At 33.7% G+C, this 25,210-nt stretch overlaps 3 protein-coding genes across 7 annotated transcripts in view; 1 reads left to right on the top strand and 2 right to left on the bottom strand.

Annotated features, from left to right (window-relative positions):
* Positions 1-741: 741 nt before the first annotated feature.
* LOC111044415 (WD repeat domain phosphoinositide-interacting protein 4) lies at positions 742-15,840 on the bottom strand. The gene is made up of 7 exons (XM_022329566.2): positions 15,598-15,840; positions 15,059-15,133; positions 13,958-14,150; positions 10,648-10,828; positions 7,992-8,200; positions 3,184-3,404; positions 742-1,080 (listed from the first exon to the last, which is right to left on the bottom strand). The coding sequence occupies exons 1-7, from the start codon at positions 15,665-15,667 to the stop codon at positions 971-973; spliced, it is 1,059 nt and encodes a 352-aa protein (XP_022185258.1). The 5' UTR covers positions 15,668-15,840; the 3' UTR covers positions 742-970.
* A 124-nt stretch (positions 15,841-15,964) lies between these two features.
* Positions 15,965-21,539, top strand: LOC111044414 (translocon-associated protein subunit gamma). The gene is made up of 4 exons (XM_022329564.2): positions 15,965-16,475; positions 17,013-17,140; positions 19,255-19,346; positions 20,410-21,539. The coding sequence occupies exons 1-4, from the start codon at positions 16,346-16,348 to the stop codon at positions 20,606-20,608; spliced, it is 549 nt and encodes a 182-aa protein (XP_022185256.1). The 5' UTR covers positions 15,965-16,345; the 3' UTR covers positions 20,609-21,539.
* Positions 21,540-24,642: 3,103 nt separating this feature from the next.
* Positions 24,643-25,210, bottom strand: part of LOC111044412 (THO complex subunit 2) — a 49,294-nt gene continuing 48,726 nt past the window's right edge. For all 5 annotated transcript variants that reach the window (XM_039438876.1, XM_039438877.1, XM_039438878.1 and 2 more), the window contains one exon: positions 24,643-24,997. In XM_039438876.1, coding sequence (XP_039294810.1) covers positions 24,967-24,997 — 31 coding nt within the window. In that variant the 3' untranslated portion in view covers positions 24,643-24,966. The remainder of the gene's footprint in view (positions 24,998-25,210) is intronic.

The raw sequence follows: 25,210 nt of genomic DNA, 5'->3' as shown, positions 1-25,210 counted from the left end.
AATTTTAGAAAATAAGGCTACACTCACATTTTTACTAACTAATTATTTGTATTTTTAATATCCAATAATTGAGAATCTGAGAAGATTGAGAGAGAATCATGTCTCTTTTAATCAACCTGAAATGTAATGTTAGTTAAGATGATACTCTAGTAAAAAATAATGCATAATTAGAGTGCGCTCACATCTAAAAGCTGTTATACTATATCAGAAATGTATACTGTATTTTAGAAATACATATCAAGCATAATACACAGCTTTTATTTTAGAAAAAATCGAGCCATGAAGAATTTTTCGACCAGAATTTTTTACAAAAAGGGAATTAACTGGAAACTATAACACGTGATTTGATGTACATTTTCCCACAGATTCATTTACTCTAGTAAAAAATAATGCATAATTAGAGTGCGCTCACATCTAAAAGCTGTTATACTATATCAGAAATGTATACTGTATTTTAGAAATATATCAAGCATAATACAGTAAATCAGTAATATTAATTTAGAGAAAATGAGACATTTTGAAACAGTATTTTTTGAAGAAAAAATGCAAAACTACGACACAATATGATTTTGATAGAAATTTTTTATCATGAAATTCATGTCAAACTGTCAGAATTCTTCAAAAATAATATCGATGCTTCCCATTCAACAAATGCTGACATTTTAAAGTGAATCTCACAACAGAAAATTAATTGTTTCTAAGAAAATATTGTTTCTGAATCACAAAAATTTTGAATTTAGTAGGAATCCTTCAGAAAAATTGAAATCTCACAACATAAAAGTGAATTTAGTACAAACTTTTGCCAAAAATCTGTTCTCGAAATAATACTATTTTCAAACAACCTCCAATTCGCTAGAAAAAGCTAAGAATAATAGAATTTAGATATGAGTTTGGCTCAACGATATAAACGGTATATTAAACGATTTCATTCTAAGCTAGCTTACAAAATGTGAACACATATCGTCGTTTTTCAATAATCCTCGTCGTCACAAACGTTTAGGAAAACATCGAACGATTCTCGATTGCAGTTGCCGTCTGCCGTGAACACGTACTTGTGAAATGTACCGTCTAAACAGATTGCTGTAAAAACAGAGTAAACATTATTTCATAATAATGAAAAGTTGAATGAAATAGGTTAGACACGAGAGAAGAATCAATCATTTTTACTATTGATAAAACAAAATTCAACTCATAAAGTTTCTAGAGAGAATATTGATGTTGTAGAACTTTTCCATAATTACAGAATTAATTGGACATAACCTATTTAGACAATTGACAAAATTAGGAAATTGAAGATGTTTTGAGCAATAGCCTGTTTTTTCTTTTCCGACTATTGTATTGTTTGCTCTAATGAATAAATAAATAAATCATTGAAGAAACTTGAGATATTGTCAAGAATCCAATTTATTTTAATAAAAATTATTATTTCGTGTGTGCTCACACGTCATCAGTTGTAAGTTACTAAAATAAAGTGGATTTTTTACAATATCTCAAGTCTCTTCAAAATTCAACTTCACACAGGTGTAAAATTCTAGCTGTTCCCAATATATTAGAATTTAAATATACTAATAGAACAAGCCAAAATGAAATAGAAAGTAGCCAGCCCTATACTAAAAATCTGACCTTATTATTCAAATTTTGGTAAACACTTTGAACAGATTTGTAATATTTCCTCACATATTGAATACTAGTAATAGTAAATAATTGAAATTTGTAATGCAATTAATGATCTCAATTAGCTGCTGCAATAAAATATGTTGACTTTTAAAATTTGACAAAACGGACCAAATTTGACAGACTTTTAATGTATTCATTCATTTTATTATTTCTTAATTTGTTGGTATTTTCAAATGTGAACATATCAACAAGCGGGTTTTCATTCAAATTTTTGTTTTGGACTGAAATTTTATAAAAATTGTACACGTGAAATTCTAACCTTATTTCGGACTTTTTCACCTATAAATTTGGAAGAAAAATAGCACAAGGACTACCTTATTATTTTATCTTTCAATGTTATTACATTAGTGTCATTTGCATTGTAAATAAACAAATAATAAATGAAATTTCGTATTGAATTCACACCAACATCCTTTTATACCTCCCCATTTAAAAAATGAAAGAATTCAAAATGACGGTTTCAAGGTGGCGGAGACAAAAGTTTTGAAGACGTATTTTGAATTTGAGTAGAATTCTCAAGCAAAGGTGGACTTTTCATCCACTCTGTTTATTGTATTGTACTTATATAATAAAATCTATCTAAGACGGCCACTAACGGTACAACATGCATGATATCATGCACACGCATATTCACATATGCACATGCACAGTAAATTGAACAGAGAACTAATAATTGAAATCAATACATGGATAGTCTTGAACAATGTAATTTTGGTATGAGAAGCTTTTATTTAGAGAAATTTCCTCATAGCTTCCTCATTGGTATAAGTAGCTTTTATTCAGAGAAATTTCATCATAGCTTAGTATAAAGACTTCTCATGTTTCTTATGTAATTTTAAACTATTCTTTACCTTATGCCTCTCCTATGCTACTTTATCTTCCCTTCCTTACTCCCTGTTTCTCTTCCCGATTTTCTCAATAATAAATGTTAGATAGCAAAACCAAGTTACATTTGATCCCATTATTTTTTTTGTTCTGTTTGTTAATCATTGAACACTCGGCCTCTGCACTCAGGTTCTTTCGAACCTTGCAGGGACCTCCCGTTTTAAATATACAATATATAATCCTATTAATTTAAAGGTATTTATTACTCTTTCATTTTATATTGTATTTTACTTTTTATTTTATAAACATTTTTGTCATTGTAATTATGATTTTTGGATAAATAAAGATTTGATTTTAATTTATGTGTATGATTTGTAGGACGGTATTCATGTTTGTGTGCTTGTGATTTTCTTGTATTAGTTGGTCGGCAAATGCAGATTCTGTTTTTGTTTCTAGTAATGGAAAATAATTTTCCATTATTTTATCGAAATTACATGGAAATCGTCATTGACGTTGAACATTTTTAGCAAGGAACCTAAATGACGGTAGACACTCTTATAGAAAGATACATTTTCAAAAATGTTCTTTGTTCTTGAACGGGTATTATTGTAGTCTAGAGGCCCTCCACCGATAGGCAAAGCTACGGCACCCGGACTGTAACTTAATTTGACCTGCACTCACCAATGACCGACTTGGACGAGCCAAAGCCGCAGACACAGGCACACTCGGGCGGCACAGTGAAGTTGGCGAGGGCCCACTGCGACTCCACATAGTTGCCCAGGAATCCCATCTTGCTGAACGACGACCGCTTGTTGAGTCGGGTCTCCTTCAGCGCGAATATGTGCACTGTGCCCTTGTCGCTCGAACAACACATGTAGTCCGAGTCCTGGCTGAAGTTTATACTGCAAACGACAACAGGTTCACAATCAATATTTTTATAAAAATAATATATTATTATTAAATGAAATTTCTAATTAAATGCTGTCAATCACACCGAAGGGTGTTAATTCACGAATTAATTCATTCGCATTTGAATAAATGCAATTTCTCAGTAATTTCCATCTGTAGATATCAGATATAATATTTTTCGCCCCACTTGGATGTAATGAGCTGGTTTTCGTGCGTCATATGGAGGCCGAAAGTGATTGTTTTCTGACCAGGTCGGTAAAATTTTTACGGCCCTAGGGCTGACCTTGAAGTCAGCTGATTCTGATTTGATGTGAACTTGTTTACAAAATAGTTTATGAAACGGAATCGGTTAATAAACTGAGTTTATGACGAAACATGGTGGATAAACGGAATCAGTTTATGCTTCTAGAATTGAATAAAGTATTTTGCAATGAGATACTATCATTTCATTTGGATGAATGAAATACAAATGAGATATTATAAACTATACAAATTCAATTTTCAGAGTATAATAGAATCTAACCACAAACCTCCTAGTACTGCGTTTATCACGAAACATGGTGGATAAACGGAATCAGTTTATGCTTCTAGAATTGAATAAAGTATTATGCAATAATATACTATCATTTTATTTGGATGAATGAAATACAGATGAGATATATATTACAAACTATTCAAATTCGATTTTCAGAGTAGGATAGAACTTCTAACCTAAACTTCCGTTGACATTCAGATTGGCCAAATTTCAAGTGTGCTAAAACAGCTGATCAGAAACTTTTCATTATTTGTGTTTATTATTCAATAATTAAAACATTTATAATAATATCATCTAATTGTCATTTGAAAGAATAAAAAAGTATAAACTCAACCTCCCACATAATTGAACATAATCTTTCAGGTTTTTTAGACAAATCAGAATAAAAAATAAAAATACTTGGACAATTTCCTGATATTCAGATTTGCTAGAGCTATGAGCTTCCACTTCTGCTTTCGGAAGTGCTTACTAAACAATTATTCTCATATTATATATTGTTTATTTTTCTGTGTGGCGAAAAATAGCGTTCGCACCACGGGCAAAAATGTTTTTCCGGCTCTCAATCTTTTTTAGTCCTCGGCCTACGGCCTCGGACTTGAAAACCGATTTCAAGCCGGAAAAGTCTCATTTTCGGCCCTAGGTGCGAAATATACTATTTCCTCCACCTACTGTCTAAAGAGCCTACTTTACTCCTTGAAACATAATACTGAAGTGTCACTTTCTCGCTCTCGGGAGGAAAAAACATAAAACTCCCTAGAGCGTAAAAGTAACTCCATTTAAATAACATGGGAAGCATCTCTATTATAAAAACTTACATTTGAAATAGGTTAGAAGGTCTAAGCTCAGATGAGGAAGCATATAGTCATTAAACCAACTAAATTCAATACCTCAACCAGCCATTTGATCAATATATGAAAAATATATATGTTTCATGCTAAAATTATTACAAACTTCATATCAGTATACCATAAAAATGTATAATTTATATTCCATGTCATTAAAAATACCAGCCAACGAATATTCCTCATTAACTAATCAAATTTGAAACGGGAACTTCATCATAGTTGTAGTCCAGTCAGCCCTGTTTAATTTTTAGGTTAGGTTGTAACATATTCAAACTTTTCCCTCAGGGAGAAAAACAGTACTTTTCACTCTAGATATACAAATAACTATTTCAACACTGATCTCTTTGGAATTACTGATTTCGACATCGTATTTCATCATAGAAAAAATATAGCATAAGACCCATACAATCCATGGCATAGGTCGTTCATGTTCCAAATTTTACTGTTATGTCAAACCGACTATTGTCTATTACTTTCGACTATTGTCGATTTTTACGGTGTTGGTCGAGTGAGAGTGTACGAATGGCTTTTTGTGTAGTTGAGAAGTTGATATAAAGTTTAAAGAAGTTGATATAAAGATTTAATTAAAGTGTATGAACGGCACAGTATGAGTGACTACTAGCACATAGCTTCTCGAAAAGAACTATCTACTGTATGGGCTTGACATAGCTTCTTCTTCTTCTTCTTCTTCTTCTGGCATTACAGCTCGATGTTAGCTTTAGCCTCTCGCACTAGAGCCCTCCACACATCACGGTCACACGCCTTTTGTCTCCATGACATGATCATCCTCCACTTCATCACTCCATCGATTGCGTGGCCTCCCTTGTCGTCTTCTACCCTCCATCCGGACCTTATAAATTGTTTTTGACATTCGTTGGTCCGCCATTCTCTCAACATGACCAGCCCAGCGCAATCTTTGTGATTTGATGAATCGTACCACATCTTCACCCTTTAGAATTTCATTTATTTCATCATTTGACCGTCTTCTCCAGACTCCATTGTCATTGATGCCTCCATATATGCGCCTAATAATCTTCCTTTCGAAAACTCTCAGTTTCGTGGCATCAACTGCGGATAAATTCTGCTTGAAATAGCAGTGGAATTTAAAAGATACGAATTTTATCATTTCATTTTAATTGGAATATTTTAGAATGTGTGTATTGTATTGTTTCATTTTTTATGAGGTTGATCCCCACATTGATTCAGGCTGGTGCATATGTAATGAGACGGATGATGATGATGATGATGAGAGACAGGCGCGGATCCAACTCTGACCTAAGGGGGGGATCGACTGGGGTGGTCGTCCGGGGGACACTCCCCGTTCAACATCGACCACCCGGAGAATCATTGAAGTTATTTTTAATCGAAAACAGCATTTGAGAGCTTTATTTTTCAATATTAATAGAATTTTGGATCTGTTCATTCAAATGTCAAGTTCATGATACTTCCACTTTTTGTGTAGTTGAGAAGTTGATATTGTGGTATTCATATTGAATGAAAAAGACTAAGAAATTGTCAAAAACCACAGATTTATTGATACTTAGTCTTTCTAACACAGATTTCTTAGTCTTTTTCATTCAATATGATACTTATTTCTACAACTACAGCAGTAACTACTCATGAGCCAGGAACTTCAATAAAAAATATGATTGGATAATTAAGACACAGGATTTTTGAAATGTTTCTGCATCAACTTCTACAAACAAGCATCAGCTGGATCCTTAGCTTAATCTTTAACAAACCCTCAACATTTTTTTCAAACGCCACTTAGAAAAAGAAGATGAATGATTCATGAGGGTGAAATACCCCCAGATAAGATTCTCCAGGACCCCCTGGATCAGCGCCTGTTGAGAGATGAATGGACCTACAGCTTCAGATAGGTATGTTCGGAACCACCGGGAGAATGTTTTTTAGTTACCCATAAATGGTATTTAAAGAAGACGGATCTACTGGAAGTGGTTATCCTCCCAAAAAGGTAGCAGGCTCGTGAATCCCAACTTATCTAATTGATACCTCATCAGCACGACCACAGAGACAACCGCTTCCTAACATACCGCATTCCCTATTATAAAACCTACATACATACATTTCCTATTCCCCAGATAATAAAATATCTAAACTGACGCAGTAGCATCCAATATAGCAGCCGGAACAGAGCCTCTCCTAAACACTATGAGGTGATTGCACCTGATATAAGGATCTAATCTATGGTGGGCTTTTCACTGGAACCGATTTCGTCCGAAAACTACCAAACTCGTCCGAACGATACCCCAACAAAGAAAGCTATAGATCGTCCATCAAGCTCGTCCATTGCAACAGGTTCATACGTCCGTGAACGGCCGATCAAGTTTTCGATCCGAATTGAATGGGATTTTCCAGCTGTATCCGGCCGAAGTCGAGCTGAGACAACATCATCCTAACCTCAAAATTGTTTCACAGTTTTGTTTTTGTGAAACAATTGTCTGTTTTTGTTTTTTGAACTTGTTCTGTTTTATAAAGTTTCAACTATGGACAATGTTGATAAGTTTGGTCCAAGAGCGTGTTCCATTGTGGGATATGCGAGACAAAAGATATCATCGTCATGATGTTCAAAGGAATCTGTAGACAAAGATTACTGAACAAACAGGATCTGAAGGTAAGATTATTGTAATGAATAACTAATTTAGTGGATACTTGTTTATTCAATTTTCAAAATCTCAATATAATCATTGTTTATAGTAGTTAATTCAATATTTATTCAAAATTCAATAGTTCAGCAAACTACTGAACTAGACTGACATAAACGGTTCCAATGGACGACCATATTCGGCCGAATTAACGGCCGGCAGATTCGTCCGATCCAACGGCCGAACTAATCGGTTGAATACGGTTCCAGTGGACGGTTACCCTAATGCAACTGACCAATAAAGCGTGGCTGGATCAGATTCCCTCCTGAGCTCCCTCCACAAGCTAATTGTGCCTGATCTATGTCTACTTAAATAAATATCTAATCTAAAATCTAATCTATTCCAACATTTTATTCAACCTGAAATCTATGAAATGCTGAAATCTATTTTATCCATCTAATCTATGTTTTGGAGTGACGGATTCAAGGATCCAAAGGTTCAAACGATCTCACACGTCAACCGAAGCTTATTGTGTGTCAATCTAATCTAAAATATTACCCAATCTAATGCAAAGTCTAATCAAATGCAACTGACCAATAGAGTGTGGCTGGATCAGATCCCCTCCTGAGCTCGACTAGGCGGTTGCGCCGGACGGTGTCCCAGACGCGGATGAGTGTCCCCTTGCAGGAGGCGGTCGCCACCATCGTGCCTTGCTGATTCAGCGCTATGCAAGCCAACTCACCGTTGTGTGCGTTCACTGTCACCGGTGCTGTCGATGTGCCTGCTTCCGTGTTCAGAAGGTCCTGAAATCATCACGAAAACAACAATAATTTATAAAAAATAATGAAAAGGAGTCATCAGTGTTCACTGTCACCGGCGCTGTCGACGTGCCTGCTTCCGTGTTCAGAAGGTCCTGAAAACATCACGGAAACAACAAGAATATCATTCCCAGAAGTTCAAATTGGATTATTCACACTCGCTTGGCTGTACCATAGAGAAAAGACAGCATAAGAAGATATCCCATGGTATAGGGCGTTTATGTCCCAAACCAGTTCATTGTTAACTCAAGCCGATAGTTCACGTAGTTCTTTTTAAGGAAGCTATGTGACGCTGGTAGTCTCTCATATTGTGCCGTTCTTACACTCTAAACAGTAATAATAGACAGTAGTCGAAAGTAATCAGCTTGAGTTAATAAAAAATCGGCTTGAAATTTGGAACATGAAAAACCTATACAATGGGATATCTTCTTATGCTATCTTTTCTCTATGGTACAGCCATGCGAGTGTGAATAATCCAATTTGAGCATATGGGAATGATGTTCTCACTGTTCCGGTTTATTTTCACTCTAAATGGTGTTCAAAAAGTCCTGAGAACACTATAGAAACAACCGAATTTTGTAATAGAACAATAGAAAGGAGTTGAATAATTCACTATTAATTGTGCCGCCTTCAGTGTTTAGAAGGTCCTTGCAACACCACAGAAAGAACCAGGTCTTGTAATAGAATAATGAGAAGAAGTCTCAGCTTAAGTGTTCAGAAAGTCCTGCCAACATCATAGAAACATTAAGAGTTTGTAACAGAACAGTAGATAGGAGTCTCATAATTCCTAGTAAATAGCTATGTGTTGGCTGCAGTGTTCAGAAGGTCCAGACAACACCACACAAACACCCACAATTTCTAATAAAACAATAAAAAGAAGCCTCATAACCCCTTCCTTAAATTCCTTAACTATTATAATTTAATATTAGTGGTTATTGACACATTTTTTTACTCTCGGCTTTCATCAATTTTCTTTCCACAGTGGCACATGTTTCTTCTTAACCTGTTTCTATGCTCAATTGTATTCTTTTTATATCTTAATATCGGGGCATCGAGCTTCGCAAGTTATTTTTATTTATTGATAAACAGAACACAATTCTCTAAAATGGTCGTGTTTATATTTTACAGCAGGCTATAAGTCAGCTTATGGATTTTGGGAATGCGATATTTTGATTTTCAACAGAATCACTCGCTCACTTTTTACTATCCATAGACGACGAAAGTTTCAGCTGTTTCAGCCAAGGATGAATATTATCCTTTTAATGTCGTTCAGCGAGTTTTCCCAAGGATGAGACCTAGTGAAATTGAATTTTTATATCATAATCCTACTATGTGTTCCAAATTTCGTGAAAATCGTTAGAGCCGTTTTCGGGATCCGTTGAACATAAATAACCAGATATACAGAAATTGCTCGCTTGAAGGTGCGGACAGATATACGCGCCGCGATCATGAGCAATTCACTTTTAATCAGCTGACTATATCTGTATTTTTACAGAAACGGTAAGATACAGATATAAAAAGCTTGGCATCAGCTGATTAAAAGTGAATTGCTCATGTTCGCGGCGCGTACATCTGTACGCACCTTTATATAATAGGATTATATTCATTCTGTATTTATTACTTATACTTAGATTACTTTCAATTACTTATGCTTTCCTCATACTTATTAATTTCCTTATGTATTTGTAAATTGCATATACTGTATCACTTATTTTTTTAGTACTTGCTTAATACGATTGTAAATTGTAGTGAAGACTGTTTTGGACTTAATGCCTGTAGTCTTCTTTGTTCTGTAATAAATAAATAACTCATTTTCGCCACACTGCACAGAAAACATATCATTCCTTGCATGTTACGCGGCTCACATGAAATTCAAGTCTCGGCCTCGATTTTAAACATCAAGTACCATGTAATGACAGATTCCAACAAATTAGTGTCAGTGAACTTGTCCGATGACGTTATACATTCATTATACAAGACTTAACCTATTTCGGACTATGTGTAACCTTATCTTAATTTGGGAGAGAAATAGCACAAGGTAAACATATTTTTTCTCTCCCTATCAAATCAAATTTATTCACCAATTAATAACAGTTTTACATGAAAATGAATAAATAATTTGTAGTTGAATAATTGGCGTGACTAGAAAAAGGAATCTTGTGCTCTAGCCACGAGTTCCAAACATTTCTTACCTATATTTTAACATGATTTTAGAATTAATACAGCTCTTTATAATATAATCCAGACCAGTACAGTACAGATAGACAAATCAAAATAAAAAATCATATACTTAATGTAATATAATTAATCATATATAATATAACCATATCATTTGATGATGTACTTATTGAATGAATCAATTACAATAACGATCCAATCATAGGCTCGGAAAAATTACTTGATTGTATTATATTTATTACTTGACAACTCACCACCAACTGCACACTACCGAGCTTATGACCGGGGAAGGCGAGCAGGTGACGCTCAGCTGTCATGATGGGTGTCACCTCACACAGACCCAGCGGGTTCAAGCGAGTCTGCAGAGTCAGCAACAACTGCGCCGGCGCCGGAAACGAGAACACATTCACTTGGTTCATCGTAGCCACTATTATCCTAAAACAAAATTGATTAATTGTTCAATTAGAAATCGGCAAATTGAGAATGTTATGAATTATGAATTTCATGGAGGCCACGATTATTCATAATACGTTTTATGATACAAAATCAAAATTCTACTATCCTATGAAATAATTAAGAAAAATAAATTAGAAATAAAAAAGTTGGGAAAATTGTCAATTTCACATTCAAGTGTTTAGTATTGTTGAGTACGTTTACTTGGTTCATGGTAGCCACTATTATCCAACAACAAAATTAAATTGATAAATTAGAAATCAGGAAATGGAAGAATGTTGGAGAATGTTGTGAATAATAAATGCAATAGTGGTTAACATCATTTAATAATTTATCTATAGATTTTATTATACACAAATTCAAAAATCGACAATCCTATAAAAGAATAGCCTAATTAAACTGATAAATTAGATTAATTTGTTTGTATGAGAAGAGATATGTTGGTATTTCTCCACAATTGAAAGAATAAGACGTTCATTTTGTCAAAACCACTATAAAATAGTGGTAAAAGAAATTGGTAAAAGTGAGAAAGTTGTCAATTCCACACTTCGATGTTCACAGTGGAGTACTTTGCCTTGGTTTATGATAGCCACTATTATCCTACAACAAAATTATAATTTAAAAAAAATTAAATAAGTTGAGAATGTTGTGAATTATGAATGTTGTTATGGGGGCCAAGATAATCCTACAAAAACTGTGATTATCTCAGGTAGAAATTAGGTAGAACGATATCAACTATAGTGAGTTGCGCGTTATAATGGCAGTGGAAAAAGATAGGAGAACAACGTTGCCGATCCTCTATCTTGTCAATGCCCTCTATGGAGGGTAACTGATTAACTGATTAACAGATTAACTGACCGGTTTATTGATGTAATATTAACTGTTCATTCTCGTTTAAAATAATCAATAATATTTTATCAAGAAATTATATTTTTCAATGATTTCATAATGAATTCTCATAATCAAGATTAATTATTTTGTTAATTAATTATATTTCTACATTGTTAAAAAACAATCTGGCAACAGAGCAAAGCAAGAGAGAGATAGCGCTATCCGCTTTGTTGAATGATAGACAAGAGTAGCAATACCATTGCTAATCAAACACTGCCATTATAACGTGAACCTCACAATACAACAAAATTATGAAAAAAATTAAATAAGTTGAGAATGTTGTGAATTATAAATGTTATGGTGGCCAAGATTAACCTACAAAAACAGTAATTAATCTTATAAATTAGGTAGGACGATATTAACTAGGTGGATAGATCACAATTCTACACAAATGATCAAACTATTTTCTATCTAGTCCTATGTCGTATAATGTCTTTAAATCATTCACATTTTTTTGACAAGGTCCTTATCACCCTGTTTAGGTGGTCAGTGGATGCTTAATCTATCTATCTATCTAGATGTATATATGGATAGATTGGAACTGGACTCTCACATTTAAGTATCAGTGAACGTGTTGGTACCTTAGAAATATTAATACAATGAGTTTTAATCTTACTATTCATACTTGCTTGGCCGGACTCATTGGGATTAGTTTTAATTAGAATTCATAGGAGAAATATTTTCACTGTACCGGACACGTTCAATGATACTGAAATGTGCGAATCCAGCTTAATATCAATGTATTAATATCTATGTAGGCTATCAATGTATAAATAAATATTATCAGCCACTGTTCTCGTTTGAAGGGTATAGGGTCATCGGTTCTATAGAAAATACCATAGTCTAACAAAATAATAAACTATTTGGGAATAATCAGATTGGAAATGAGTAGAGAATAGTGTCTACTCTACACTTTAAGCAAATAAGAACAGAGACTACACTAAACTTTGAATATTGCCAACAGGCCATGATTACTTAGGGTACAACCACACTGGAAGCGGAGCGTGGCGTGACGTGGTCAGAAAGATCATGATACACACAGGAAGCGTCTGAGCGTCAAGCGTCTAGAAAATGCGTCAAGTTTGCACGGACATCACTTTGTGGAAACAATTACTTAAAGTATTGGATTAGCAGTTAAGCCTGAGTGGGTTGATGAAATTAACTTGAAACGTAAGCTATTTGGTGAATATCACCATCTGTTTAATGTTTTAAGAAAGCATGAGTCCCGATTTTTTGAGTAGCCTACTACATGCGAATGTCAACTTCAACCTTTGATTATATTTTGACGAGAGTGAAGCCTGATTTGGAAAAACAAGTCGCTAATAATGATAATTTTAATTCCAATTATTGGAGGAATCCAATATCTGCTGAAGAAAGACTTATAATTAATAATTAATTACAAAGTTTAAAGTTTGTGTTTCTTCAATGGTTCCAATTTTGTTTTTAAATAACTCAATATTATTTGTCACAAATGATAATTGAGTGGAATATTTCCAATAAATTTATTAATTCAAGCCATCTAAATTCAAAATTTATAGTTTTAATGTTTATTCTGGACTAACATTCTATAAAAATTGTACATGTGAAAATCTAACCTTATCTTGGACTTTGTCACCTATAAATTTGGAAGAAAAATATCACAAGGACTACCTTATTATTTTATCTACCAATGTTATTACATAAGTGCCATTTTTATTGTAAATAAATGAATAGCACTGAGGTAAATATATTTCATAGATATATGAATAAAATGGATTAGAATAGCCTTACTTTTGATTTCAAAGTGCAATAGATGAATGATCTCTTTTAAATAATCAAATAATACACATTACAGGGGAATTTGAACAAACATTAAATTTAATATGCTAGTGTACTAGTTGGTAGAAGAAAATGTAATAGAACAAGTGCACTATTATGTACAAGAGTAGACTACTAGTATGTACATTAGTACCTAGGACACTCTCACTTTGAAGCTCCAAAAAACAAACCAGATTGTTCTAAAGTTTGACGCCACGCCACGCTCCGCGAGTAGACGCTTGCAGTGTGTTTTAGCTCTTACTTGTTGCTATTGTTGCATGTAGCTATTACTTGACATGGTATTGTTCACGACGCTCCTTGACGCCACGCCCCGCTCCGCTTTCAGTGTGGTTGTACCCTTAATTATGAAATGATTTGATAGAGTTTAATTTTTAATGAATTTGATGCATTATATTCCCTTACCTATCCCTCCTAAGTCGCACAGCTTTGACAGGTGAAGTGAAAATCAGTTCTAGTATAAACCGTTTCTCGATGTCATCATAAATGAGAACTGTATTGTCGGCAAACTTAGGTTTGGCGCCTCCTCCAATCACAGCGAAGATATTTGTTCGATGAAGCATTTCGCAGTGCTTCAGACTGCCCATGAGATCGTAATCTGCAATTAAAATATTTTTTCAAATGGACTGAAATTTCAAATTAGACAGAAGTTTCATTATTAATTCTGTAGTAAATTCCAAGACTTATTTATCACAAGTAGCTTGCTATCACAAGTAGATGAACATTATCTACTTGAGACATTGAGTAATGAAACTTGAGAGTCAGAACCACTTATACTCAATATTGAAATCGTTTCTATAAAATTTAGAATCTAATAGATGAATGCATGTTGGCATCCATCTACGTCGAAGCCTAAAAAGTGTAAGTTACCTACTTGAAAAGCTACTGTATTATACTACTCATTACACAGGTACTTTAGATTTTATTATAGGTATTTTGTCGCTTGTTATTCATCAATAATTCTAAAAGCTAAAATCTTCACTTTTCTATGATTTGTCTTTATTCTTACAAGTATAGAATATTCAATTATATTTGGAACTCGCTCCTCACTCACAGGCATTTGCCCATATGAGGAGCCTTCTTCACATTTTATATTGTATATAAGCTATATTGTATTTTTGTGAAAGGAGAAGAAAATAGCTAAATCAATTTCAATGATGATGGTGTAAGATGAAAATAACAAAATTAGATCTAGAAATTTTAGTGATTATGTTAAGTGAAATTTAGGCATTTCTATTTAATATGGATTCTAGTTAAATAGAGCAGCCTCAAGTATGATTACCTTCCAGCTACCGTACCAATAATTATAGCAAACAGGATTAAAAAAACGAGAATGACAACTAGATACCGTAATTTGTATTAATTGTGTTACATTCGTGAAATACAATAGTATAGATTTGAAGGAATTTATTAAAGATGAGAACCGTGGAGTAGCAATGATCTATATTATATAACCAAAGATTGTTTATTCTATAGAAGGACATTTATAGAAAATTTAATAATTACCGAAGTGTGCTTTCTCTACAAGTGGCTCCACGTTGTAGATTCTCAGTCCAGTTTCCATGCAACACGTAAAGCATCCTGGAATAAAAAAAATCTAAAATTCAACTGAAATATCCAAAATTTATGCATTTAGCATAAATTTTATGTGAATTAAAAAAATTGTAGACTTGAGTTGAGTAAAACGTATGGAACAAGTTTTATTAAAAACCAACCAGATTTATAACAAAAATAATAAAACCAAATTTTTAATGACAAGAGGATTATTACAAAAACAAAAAGTGAAAAGCCTATTGAAGTAAACAATAATAAGTAATTATGACAAAAACACGTGCTCAGAGACTTTTAGTAACAGAACGAAATAATATTATTGTTGAACAGTTCAACAATGGCATTTACAAATAAAATAATAATGGAAGTAATGTGATGTTCGAATTAGTTTAAAACATTAGCAAATACCTAAAATTGAAAAATCAAAATATATAATGCTTAAGAAAAGATTGACAGAATTCAGGAAATACAATTTTCTAAACAAAGAACCTTACCTTGATCTTGGTTAAATCTTAACGTAATTACGCCTCTGCCCATACCAGCCATTGCTTCTGGCGACTTCATAAATGATGACAGCAGAATTGATGAAATCTATGCTATCTAATATGCATAATTAAAGGTTGTTGCTAATTTATTAATTCATTTCGAAATTGCTACGCATTTAGATAACTTCATGACACTGAATCAAAATACAATACACTAACGTTTTGTTTTGAAAACAAGGACAGGCAAAGTCCATCAGCTGAAGATCTGGGTTGCAGCTGGTAATGTTTCATGCCAGCTGACGCAAGATGGCACCATCTTGTAAAAAAAATAGATATAAATATTATAAAAATAAAGTTTCTAATCATCACAAAAGTATCTCAAAAATCATTTTTAACTCATATTATAAATTCTCAGAAGTGTAAAATTCAACCTAATGATAGATTGTATGGTTTTAGATTATTGTAAATATAGATACTTGACGGTAAAATACAAGATATTTTAAATTTTTAACATTTTCCTTCAATTAATTAAAATATTTTATAGATATAAATTATGATTTTTAGCTTTATTTCTATAAAAAAACAGAACACGAAAGCAGGAAGTTTGTAATTTCGTCTGTAGATTCGTTGACACGTCTCATGACGTCCGATCAGAAATTTGTTGTTGTGGAACGAAAATAACCTCTTTTGCAGAGTCCGCTTGGAATTGAAGAAAGCAGTCAATCAGTGTTTGAGTTTGCATCAACATTTACACAAAATGACTGGAAAAAAGTCAACTTTTACCAAGGAAGAAGAGCTTCTGCTCCAGGATTTTAGCCGAAACGTATCCACAAAATCCAACGCTCTGTTTTATGGAAACGCTTTGATTGTATCAGCGATACCGATATGTAAGTAGAACATTACCAAGATTAACATACTACATACCTTATATAAGACAAAACATAGCTTGAATATACTTTATTTTGTTATTTATTAATATATATATATATATTGCATTTATAAACATTGCACCGTTATCTTAATGGTTTTACTAATCATAAACACATAACTTACCTGGTTAGTATGGTTACACTAAAATAACTAGACAATAAAATTTTTAATATTAGTTGACTCATATAATATTTCAAAAATAAAGTTTGAGTATTCTTTATTTGTGTAATTTATTGATTCAATAACAGTATGTTGGTTTAGAATTCCAATTGGTTTGATATCAAGATGTAGGTTACAATATGTGACTAACCATCTATCATACTACTTGATCTGTCATTTGCTCAGCAAGGAACCCAAAGAATTGCCTCAGTTATCAATATTTCTATTTACTTGTAATTAATAAGTGCACAATGAAACGTCCATATTAGCTACGCTTATATTCAATTTTCTAACTAAAATGTTTATTCTTAATTTACTTTTTACTTTTGTTACAGGGCTCTTCTGGAAGATTCACATGATTGATCTCTACTCATCGCTCATCTCATTCGTTGTAGTAACATTGGCTAGTACTTACTTCGTGGCACTAGCTTACAAGAACACCAAGTTCGTTCTCAAGCACAAGGTAAATATTGTAACAATATGTTTAGTCAATCCCCATACAACTCTTAAACTTATTCTCAATTCAGTGGCGTAACGTACACCCCCGCTGCCCCCGCGGCGCGGGGGGGCCCGGAACCCTAGGGGGCCCGGATAATATGTAGGCTAATATAGGTTTTCTGAAAAAATAAAATTACCCGGTCTAGTGGGCCCGGGTTAGGGCCCGAAATGATAATCATATATTGCTTACTTTAAAAAGGAAAATTAAATAATCATGGAAGTAACTTTTGATATAAAAGCAGAAGTTTTATTGTGGAAAATGACAGGTTCCATTTATTGTGTAAGAAGGAATATGCAACAGAACAATGTTATCAGTCTGGTTATAAATTAATATCAAGAGAATGTTCAAATCTACTCGTAATAATAATTATAGTTCCATTGACAAAGCTTCAATAATTGTGTGCTGGTAGTGAGCTTATTGAAAAATTAGGAATGTTGTTTGTTTACAAATCATTAAAATTTATACATCCGGTGAGACAATCCAGACTGAGACTATTCAAACCACCTACTTATAGATAAGATTCACTTCTTTTCTCTCTGATTCAAACAAAGATTGTCAGAATGGTTCTAAAGTAGATCGTTATCTTTATTTACTATCTTTAAGTAAGCATTGGAGGAAAGAAATTATTTCCCCATTGAATTCCTGAACATATATATACCATATAGTGTGGCAGGGGCGCCGTAAACATATAAATACTAGGTATATAATAGTTTACTCAATTCATTATTTCATTTGCAATTCCCATTTGCATTCAGTGGTTCAGTTTCTCTGGAATCGTGTTATTGAATTTTAGAATTCAATCGAGAACAAGTTTTTTTTCAACTAAGCTATGTAATTCACTCATGAAAGATGTACGTTCACATTAGAGTTTAATGCTTGGGATTGAGGGAGAAGGGGGCTGGAGAAAGGTGGTACGATTTTAGAAGAGGGGCCCGGAATTTTTTTTTTTGCGGGGGGCCCGGATTGGAAACGTTACGCCACTGTCTCAATTTTAGATTGATTGTTGTAAAACATTCAAAGAAAACTGTCTGTATGAATTAGAGATCCTACACCTTGGAAGTTTTGGGTAGATAGTATATTATCATAGAGAAAAGAAGGAGGTAATCTTTATTATTTGTGGAGAAACGTTATATTCTTCTCCTTCCATCTTTGAAATACCCTAGCTTCATTCAGGACTGATTGTTATTATCGCAGCCTGTTGTGCACATGGGGGCGCGACAGTCGAGACCGACGACATTCGAGGCCTACGACCGTAGAGGACTGTTTTACAGGCCTCGACTGTCGGGAGTGTACGAAAATTAGAGTGGCCTCAACTGTCGCCTAACGCAGGCGACATGTGAGGCCACTTTTTCAGGAGTCCTCTGCCGTCGCAGGTCTCGACTGTCGGGGCTGTACAAAAATTAGAGTGGCCTCAACTGTCGCCTAACGCAGGCGACATTTGAGGCCACTTTTTCAGGAGTCCTCTACCGTCGCTGGCCTCGAATGTCGCCGGTCTCTACCGTCGCTGGTCTCTACTGTCGCAGGACTCTTCTGTCGTTTGCCTCGTTTGACATCGACCCGTGCACATGCACTACAAAGTGCTACTTTTTACAACAATATTGACATCGACAGATCTCCCCCAATTATCCGCTTGTACCTTGTACCCGAAAGGTGCTTCAAATACACATAAATTGTTCACCTGTTTCATTCACTTTCATAAATTGTTCACTTGTTTCATACATTTATACAATAAGTTAGTACATTATCAAAATGATAGGGAGAGGAAAAATAAGGTAAACTTGTGCTATTTCTCTCCCAAATTTAGATAACACATAGTCCGAAATAGGTCAAGTCTTGTAGTTCTTCAATTCACAGAATTTTCAGTCCTCAATACATTCTATAGTATTATAGTTTTTATTTTTTACTTGGATGTTCAGCATATTTTAGGTACATTCTGAAACTTTTGTCCAATATTCGATAGGTCCATCTGCAAATTATGAACATTTTTCAAATGAGTAGGCTAGTATGTTTAGTTGATCAGTCATAGTAATTCATGTTATTTCTAAATTTTCTAAAAATCGTCTATTTTTTATTTCTAGGTGGCCGTAAAGAGAGAGGAAGCCATCACTCGTGAAGTGACAAGGAAACTCGCCGAAGACAAGAAGATGAGCAAAAAGGAGAAAGATGAGAGGTAAGTTAAGACAAGATGCATAACGTAAGTTGATATGAGTTAACATGCGGCTGCCTGCTACTCCCTTTGGAAGTGTCACCGAAGCCGGTAGTACCGACTCCTCTAAATGTCATTTATGAGTCTAAAAACTGCTTCCCGGTGGTTCGGAACCCACCTTCAGCTGTAGGTCCTCCCATCTCTCATCATCTTTTCATCACCCATGCACAAGCCTGGAGCTCATGTGGGCATCATCCTCAGCAAAGAAATACAATAAAAACAGTCTCAATATTTTATCACAGATAAATAATTATTCCAATTAGCAATCATTATTTTATTTTTAAAATAGCTTTCAATGTAATTACGATACAATACTGGGTTTCCATGATGTAAATTTATTGACTCCAAAATCCAAAATCTCGACACATGATTTGCCCAGAAGAATTCATCAAGAAAGAAATAAGACATGTTACTGTACCTCTCTTAAAAATCAATTCAACCTGTTTTCTCTATTGATTCGATAATTATTAATGAGTGAGACCATATAGTTATCAAATCTTCAGTGGAGAAAAATAATGTTCAATACACTGTGATTCATTAAATATTGCAAAAAATCTTCAATTCTGTTCTTTTAAGTAATGAGGAGTGTAAAATAAACGCTTTCGCTTTTTTTATTGTGACTTGGTATTGACGTGATTAGATAATCATGAAGATGGGATAAGTCTCAAAATGCATAGTGCTTCCAACTATGTTTTAATTTGAAAATTTTATTGTTTTACAAAAAGAAGTAAAAGCGGTACTATTTTGTTTTATTTCTAACTAAAAGTAGCCGTTGTCCATAATTATTCAGAATTTCTATGGATTGTAAGATCGATCAACTATCTATTTTTCCATTGATTTAATAACAATTATTAAAAAAGTTCTGTCCCTGAATTTAGCTCAATAAATACTATCATACATCCAAGTAATTCCTAATTCATTTACTGTTTAATCATTTTATCAAATGATTCAATTCTTTGTTTATCTTCCCTTTTGTCGTAAAATATTTTTTTTACAAATTTCTGAACCAATTTTTTTTATTTTCCAGAATTCTGTGGAAGAAAAACGAAGTCGCCGACTACGAAGCAACAACTTTCGCCATTTTCTACAACAATGCTCTCTTCTTTGCCCTGGTCATCTTCTCTTCGTTCTACATTCTGAAAGGATTCACTCCAGCCGCCAACTACATCATTTCAGTCGGCGCTTCTGGGGGTTTGTTAGCTCTGCTATCTACCGGAGGAAAGTGAGAAACAATTCATTAAAAGTGAAAAAAACTATTTATTTATTGAGTGATTCCTGTCTGTCTCTCTCTTGTTTAAATGACTGACTAGTGTAAATCTAGTCAGTCATCTATGTCTGTCTGACTAGTGTAAATAGTTTTGGTGAAGTGAAAACGTTTCAGACATGTAACTAATTTGATTTTGGATAGGTTATTCGGTCTTCAGCTGATTAAATTGTGTTCTATTTGTTCTAATTTATTGTGCAATCTGTTCGAAATTAAATACTTCTATATGAGCCTATTTCAAAGGATAAAGTGCTTGAAATACAGGAATAAGTTGTGCACACACTAGACGATAGACGATGTCCATATTGTGGCATAATAAATTCATGAATGTTTAGCTAGCGTTTAAGCAGCTTATTCTTGTATTACTGCGAGTTCTAAGTGTTATAAACTAGCCGCAAGTGAAACATCAATTATAAATATTTCTCCGAAAGAAATTCTTGTAAAAAATGTCAATTAAGCTCTGTGTGCCAGTTGAACAAAAGCCGGTTAGATTTTAATCGTGATTAATTTCACGAGAACCAATCAAAGAATCCTTCTTTTCAAAAAAACCTCAGATTGGTTCTCTTGAAAATAATCACAATTAAAATTAAACCGGCTTTTGTGCAACCGGGCCTATGAGATGACTTTTGTTAAAACGGGTCGAATTGAGATTTATCAACTGCCACGTTAAGCTCGATGATTAAAATGCGTCTTTAGAAGTATTAAAACTTGAAAATTGTATCTAAAATTTGACTAAGAAAATGTTCTCAAATGAATTTGTAAGCTCTATTGCTGCCAAACATTTAAAATAAATGTTACAATCTTCCAAGAACCAGAAAAAATATGTTGTCTGTGTAATACTGATCATGTAACTTTTATACTTTCTGCAATAAACATGAAGTTTTCCTGATAAATAATTGTTCAATTTGTGTAGTTTAGTTCATCATCTAGTGAATTCTTCCTTGAACTGCAGAATTCTTCCTTGATATGCAAAACCCCCTTCTCACACTTAAGGTTTCTCGTCGACACGACACGACAGAGTTTTCTCGGATTGAGTTAGCTTATTAACAAAATTATCCAATCGGAGAGCTTTCTGTCGTGTCGTGTCGGCGAGATATCGGAATGTACGAAAACAGCCAATAGGATAATACAAATTATACTATTGAAATTCACTTCATACTGTCAGCATTCCTTATTAGTAACCTCAAAGCTTCCCATTCAACCAATGCTGACAATTTAAAGTGAATCTCTCTTGATCTAAATTAAACATAATTGAGCAGCCTTCAAGTCTCTCACACACTGGGCATGTATCATTTACTACTTACAGTAGATTCACTGTCAGTATTAATTGACCGAACGAAGTGAGGTCTAAGATTCAAGTCGACGGTTTGGCATTTCTCTTAATGTTTAAAAATGTTTATATATTTATATGTTGCGCATTTACGGCGAAACGCGGTAATAGCTTTTCATGAAATTTGACAGGTATGTTCCTTTTTAAATTGCGCGTCGACGTATATACAAGGTTTTTGGAAATTTTGCAACTGAGAGGAAAAAGGAGCCTCCTTCATACGCCAATATTAGAGTAAAAATCAGACTATAGTATTATTCATCATAAATCAGCTGACAAGTGATTACACAGATGTGTGGAGAAGCCAGTCTATTACTGTATTTGTATAAGGTCTATAGTTTCAATCAAAGACATTAAAGAGGTGTGCATCTTTAAGCTGGGTTTACACCAAAGTTATTAACAAAATGGTTATAACTTAATCCTTATAGATTCTATTACATTGAACGGAAGTTGACAAACATATGTTCATCATGTGTATGACAAGTTATGTTCAATCTAATATAATCTAAAAGGATTGAGTTATTAACATTTTTTTTAATAAATTTGGTCTAATCGCAGCTTTAAGGTCTTTGGTTTCAATATTTTGTTTTGCAGTCATGGTATTATTATGCGTGTCCATCAGTATCAATATTCTCACATTCGAAAAAAATAATTTAATAGGTGAATAAAAATAAACAAATGAACTAAATAATGCTGGAGAAATTATAATATTTTTGATTCTAAAAAAATAATTTTCATCAGATAGAAATATCATCACGGAACTGGATGAATTATATCATATGAAATACAAATTCAAACGTGAACTGAGTTTGTTAACATTCAAAACAGTTGACATCTGGTACATTCGAAAAAAATAATTTAATAGGTGAATAAAAATAAACAAATGAACTAAATAATGCTGGAGAAATTATAATATTTTTGATTCTAAAAAAATAATTTTCATCAGATAGAAAGATCATCACGGAACTGGATGAATTATATCATATGAAATACAAATTCAAACGTGAACTGAGTTTGTTAACATTCAAAACAGTTGACATCTGGTACTTGTGGATGAGAATACTGCGTGAGGTCTACTGTTCACAGAACTACTAGTAACTGAATGTGAAGAAATTATGTTATCTGTAGGACATGCTGACAGATTCAAGTGAATCTTACAATAGCAAAAGGTGCTGTGCCACCAAAGTTAGTAGACAGAACTTATCAACTTTTTCGTGTCACGTTTTTAGATTCTTGAAAACTTTCAACTTCATTTTATTCATACACAAGTTGAATGAACTTAAAATATTAATTTAACAACATCATCAGAATCAGTGATTCATTCGCTATAAGTACGGAATTTTTTCAAGTTCTAGGTCGATCTTGAGGGGATTAAACTATGATGTATTTGAAGATACAGTGAATAAACTGTATGCTCAGTGTGGTTACTCCATCACTTTTTTACTACACGTGACGTCACGCTGGTGTTCCCCCCACCACTTTTAATCTTGTGAGTGATCAACCTTCTGTCTACCAACGTTGCTGTACCACTACCTCCGTAAACAAAGCCATAGTGCATGACAAGTGGTTGATGGTGACGTCAGCACAGGTAGCTGATATAGATCAGCTGAATTCAACAAATGTTTATGGTGTAGGAGCCCTACCTGTGCTGACGTCACCATCAACCACCTGTCATGCACTATGGCTTTGTTTACGTAGGTAGTGTGGCTCTGCGATCCTCTGTCTTGTCAATGCCTTCTATAGACGGTAGCTGATACAGGTTTATTGATGTAATATTAACGGTCCATTCTTGTTTAAAAGAATCAATTATATTTCATTAAGCAATAGATTATATTTTTCAATAATTTAATAATGAATTTTCATAATTAGGATTGATAACAATTAACGATTGATAACAAATAAAAAATCGATCTACCGTATCTCGATGACTGTTCACGTCTAGAGCCCGGTTGCACAAAAGCGTGTTGAATTTTAATCATGATTAAATTCCACAAGAACCAATCAGAGAAGGGTTTTTCTGAGTAGAAGGCTTCTCTGATTGGTTCTCGTGGCATTTAATCAACAGTTAACCGATCTTTGGGCAACCGGGTGTAGGAGTAGTAGTGTCAGTTGATCAATTCAATGTTTTTTGATAGTGAGGTCCACGTTATAATGGCAGTGGAGAAAGATAGGAGAAGAACGATGCCGATCCTCTGTCTTGTCAATGCCTTCTATAGACGGTAGCTGATACAGGTTTATTGATGTAATATTAACGGTCCATTCTTGTTTAAAAGAATCAATGATATTTCATTAAGCAATAGATTATATTTTTCAATAATTTAATAATGAATTTTCATAATTAGGATGAAATATTTTGTTAACCTATTATTAATTCTATATTGTTAAAAGACGATCTGGTAACAGAGCAAAGCGAGAAAGAGATAGCGGAATCCGCTTTGTTGAATGATGGACAAGGATAGCAATACCATTGCTAATCAAACACTGCAATTATAACGTGGACCTCACTATAGTGAGAAAGTGAAACCAGTACAAACTGCTCAAAAGTTGAGATAACACGAATTTAGAATTATTTTGGTAATTCGGTACCCATAGAATTTTTAATAGAGATTCTACAATGGATTGTAGAGGTGAAACAAATCAGCAAGGATTTTCTAATAAAAAACAAAAAGTTTTGAAAAAGTGTAGTGTTTATTTGAATACTTGTTGCAGGCGATACAAGTAGAACACATACTACAACAATATTCTAATCCAGAAGAGATCACAAATGACTTAACAAGTTAGTCTTCCATTTTAAAAAAATCAAGTAGTTAGCCATTAGAAAAAGAAAACGATATTTTTACTGAATTTAGGCTAACAGTAACACCAAACAGTTGTACTTCAAATTAAATAAAAAATTACATCTATTGATAAACTCATCCAACTTTTTTCCCCAAGTCGCAGTGAATCGAACGACGGATATTTTCCAGTTCTGTCTCTCCCACTTCAAGCATGGATCATCTTCTCTTGCTGTCTCCTGACCTTCTAGTAAGAACGAGTTAAGGAAATATGCGAGAAAGTTTACACATAATACAAATTATACTCGTGAATCAAGACAAAATTGAATAAATTTGTGATTGAATTTCTCCTCACACATGTTAAAAGTTTTCTCGGCGCAAACCGTCGGATTAAAGCTAGATTCGCAGACAACCATGAAAATAGGTGTATAATTTCCACATGTTTTAATGGGACTATTCCCAC

Source organism: Nilaparvata lugens, chromosome 12 (assembly GCF_014356525.2).
Source record: "Nilaparvata lugens isolate BPH chromosome 12, ASM1435652v1, whole genome shotgun sequence".
In the NCBI taxonomy this organism is placed as follows: Eukaryota; Metazoa; Arthropoda; class Insecta; order Hemiptera; family Delphacidae; genus Nilaparvata; species Nilaparvata lugens.
The sequence above is the reverse complement of the archived record's forward strand: the minus strand, read 5'-3'. Positions and strand labels throughout refer to the sequence as shown.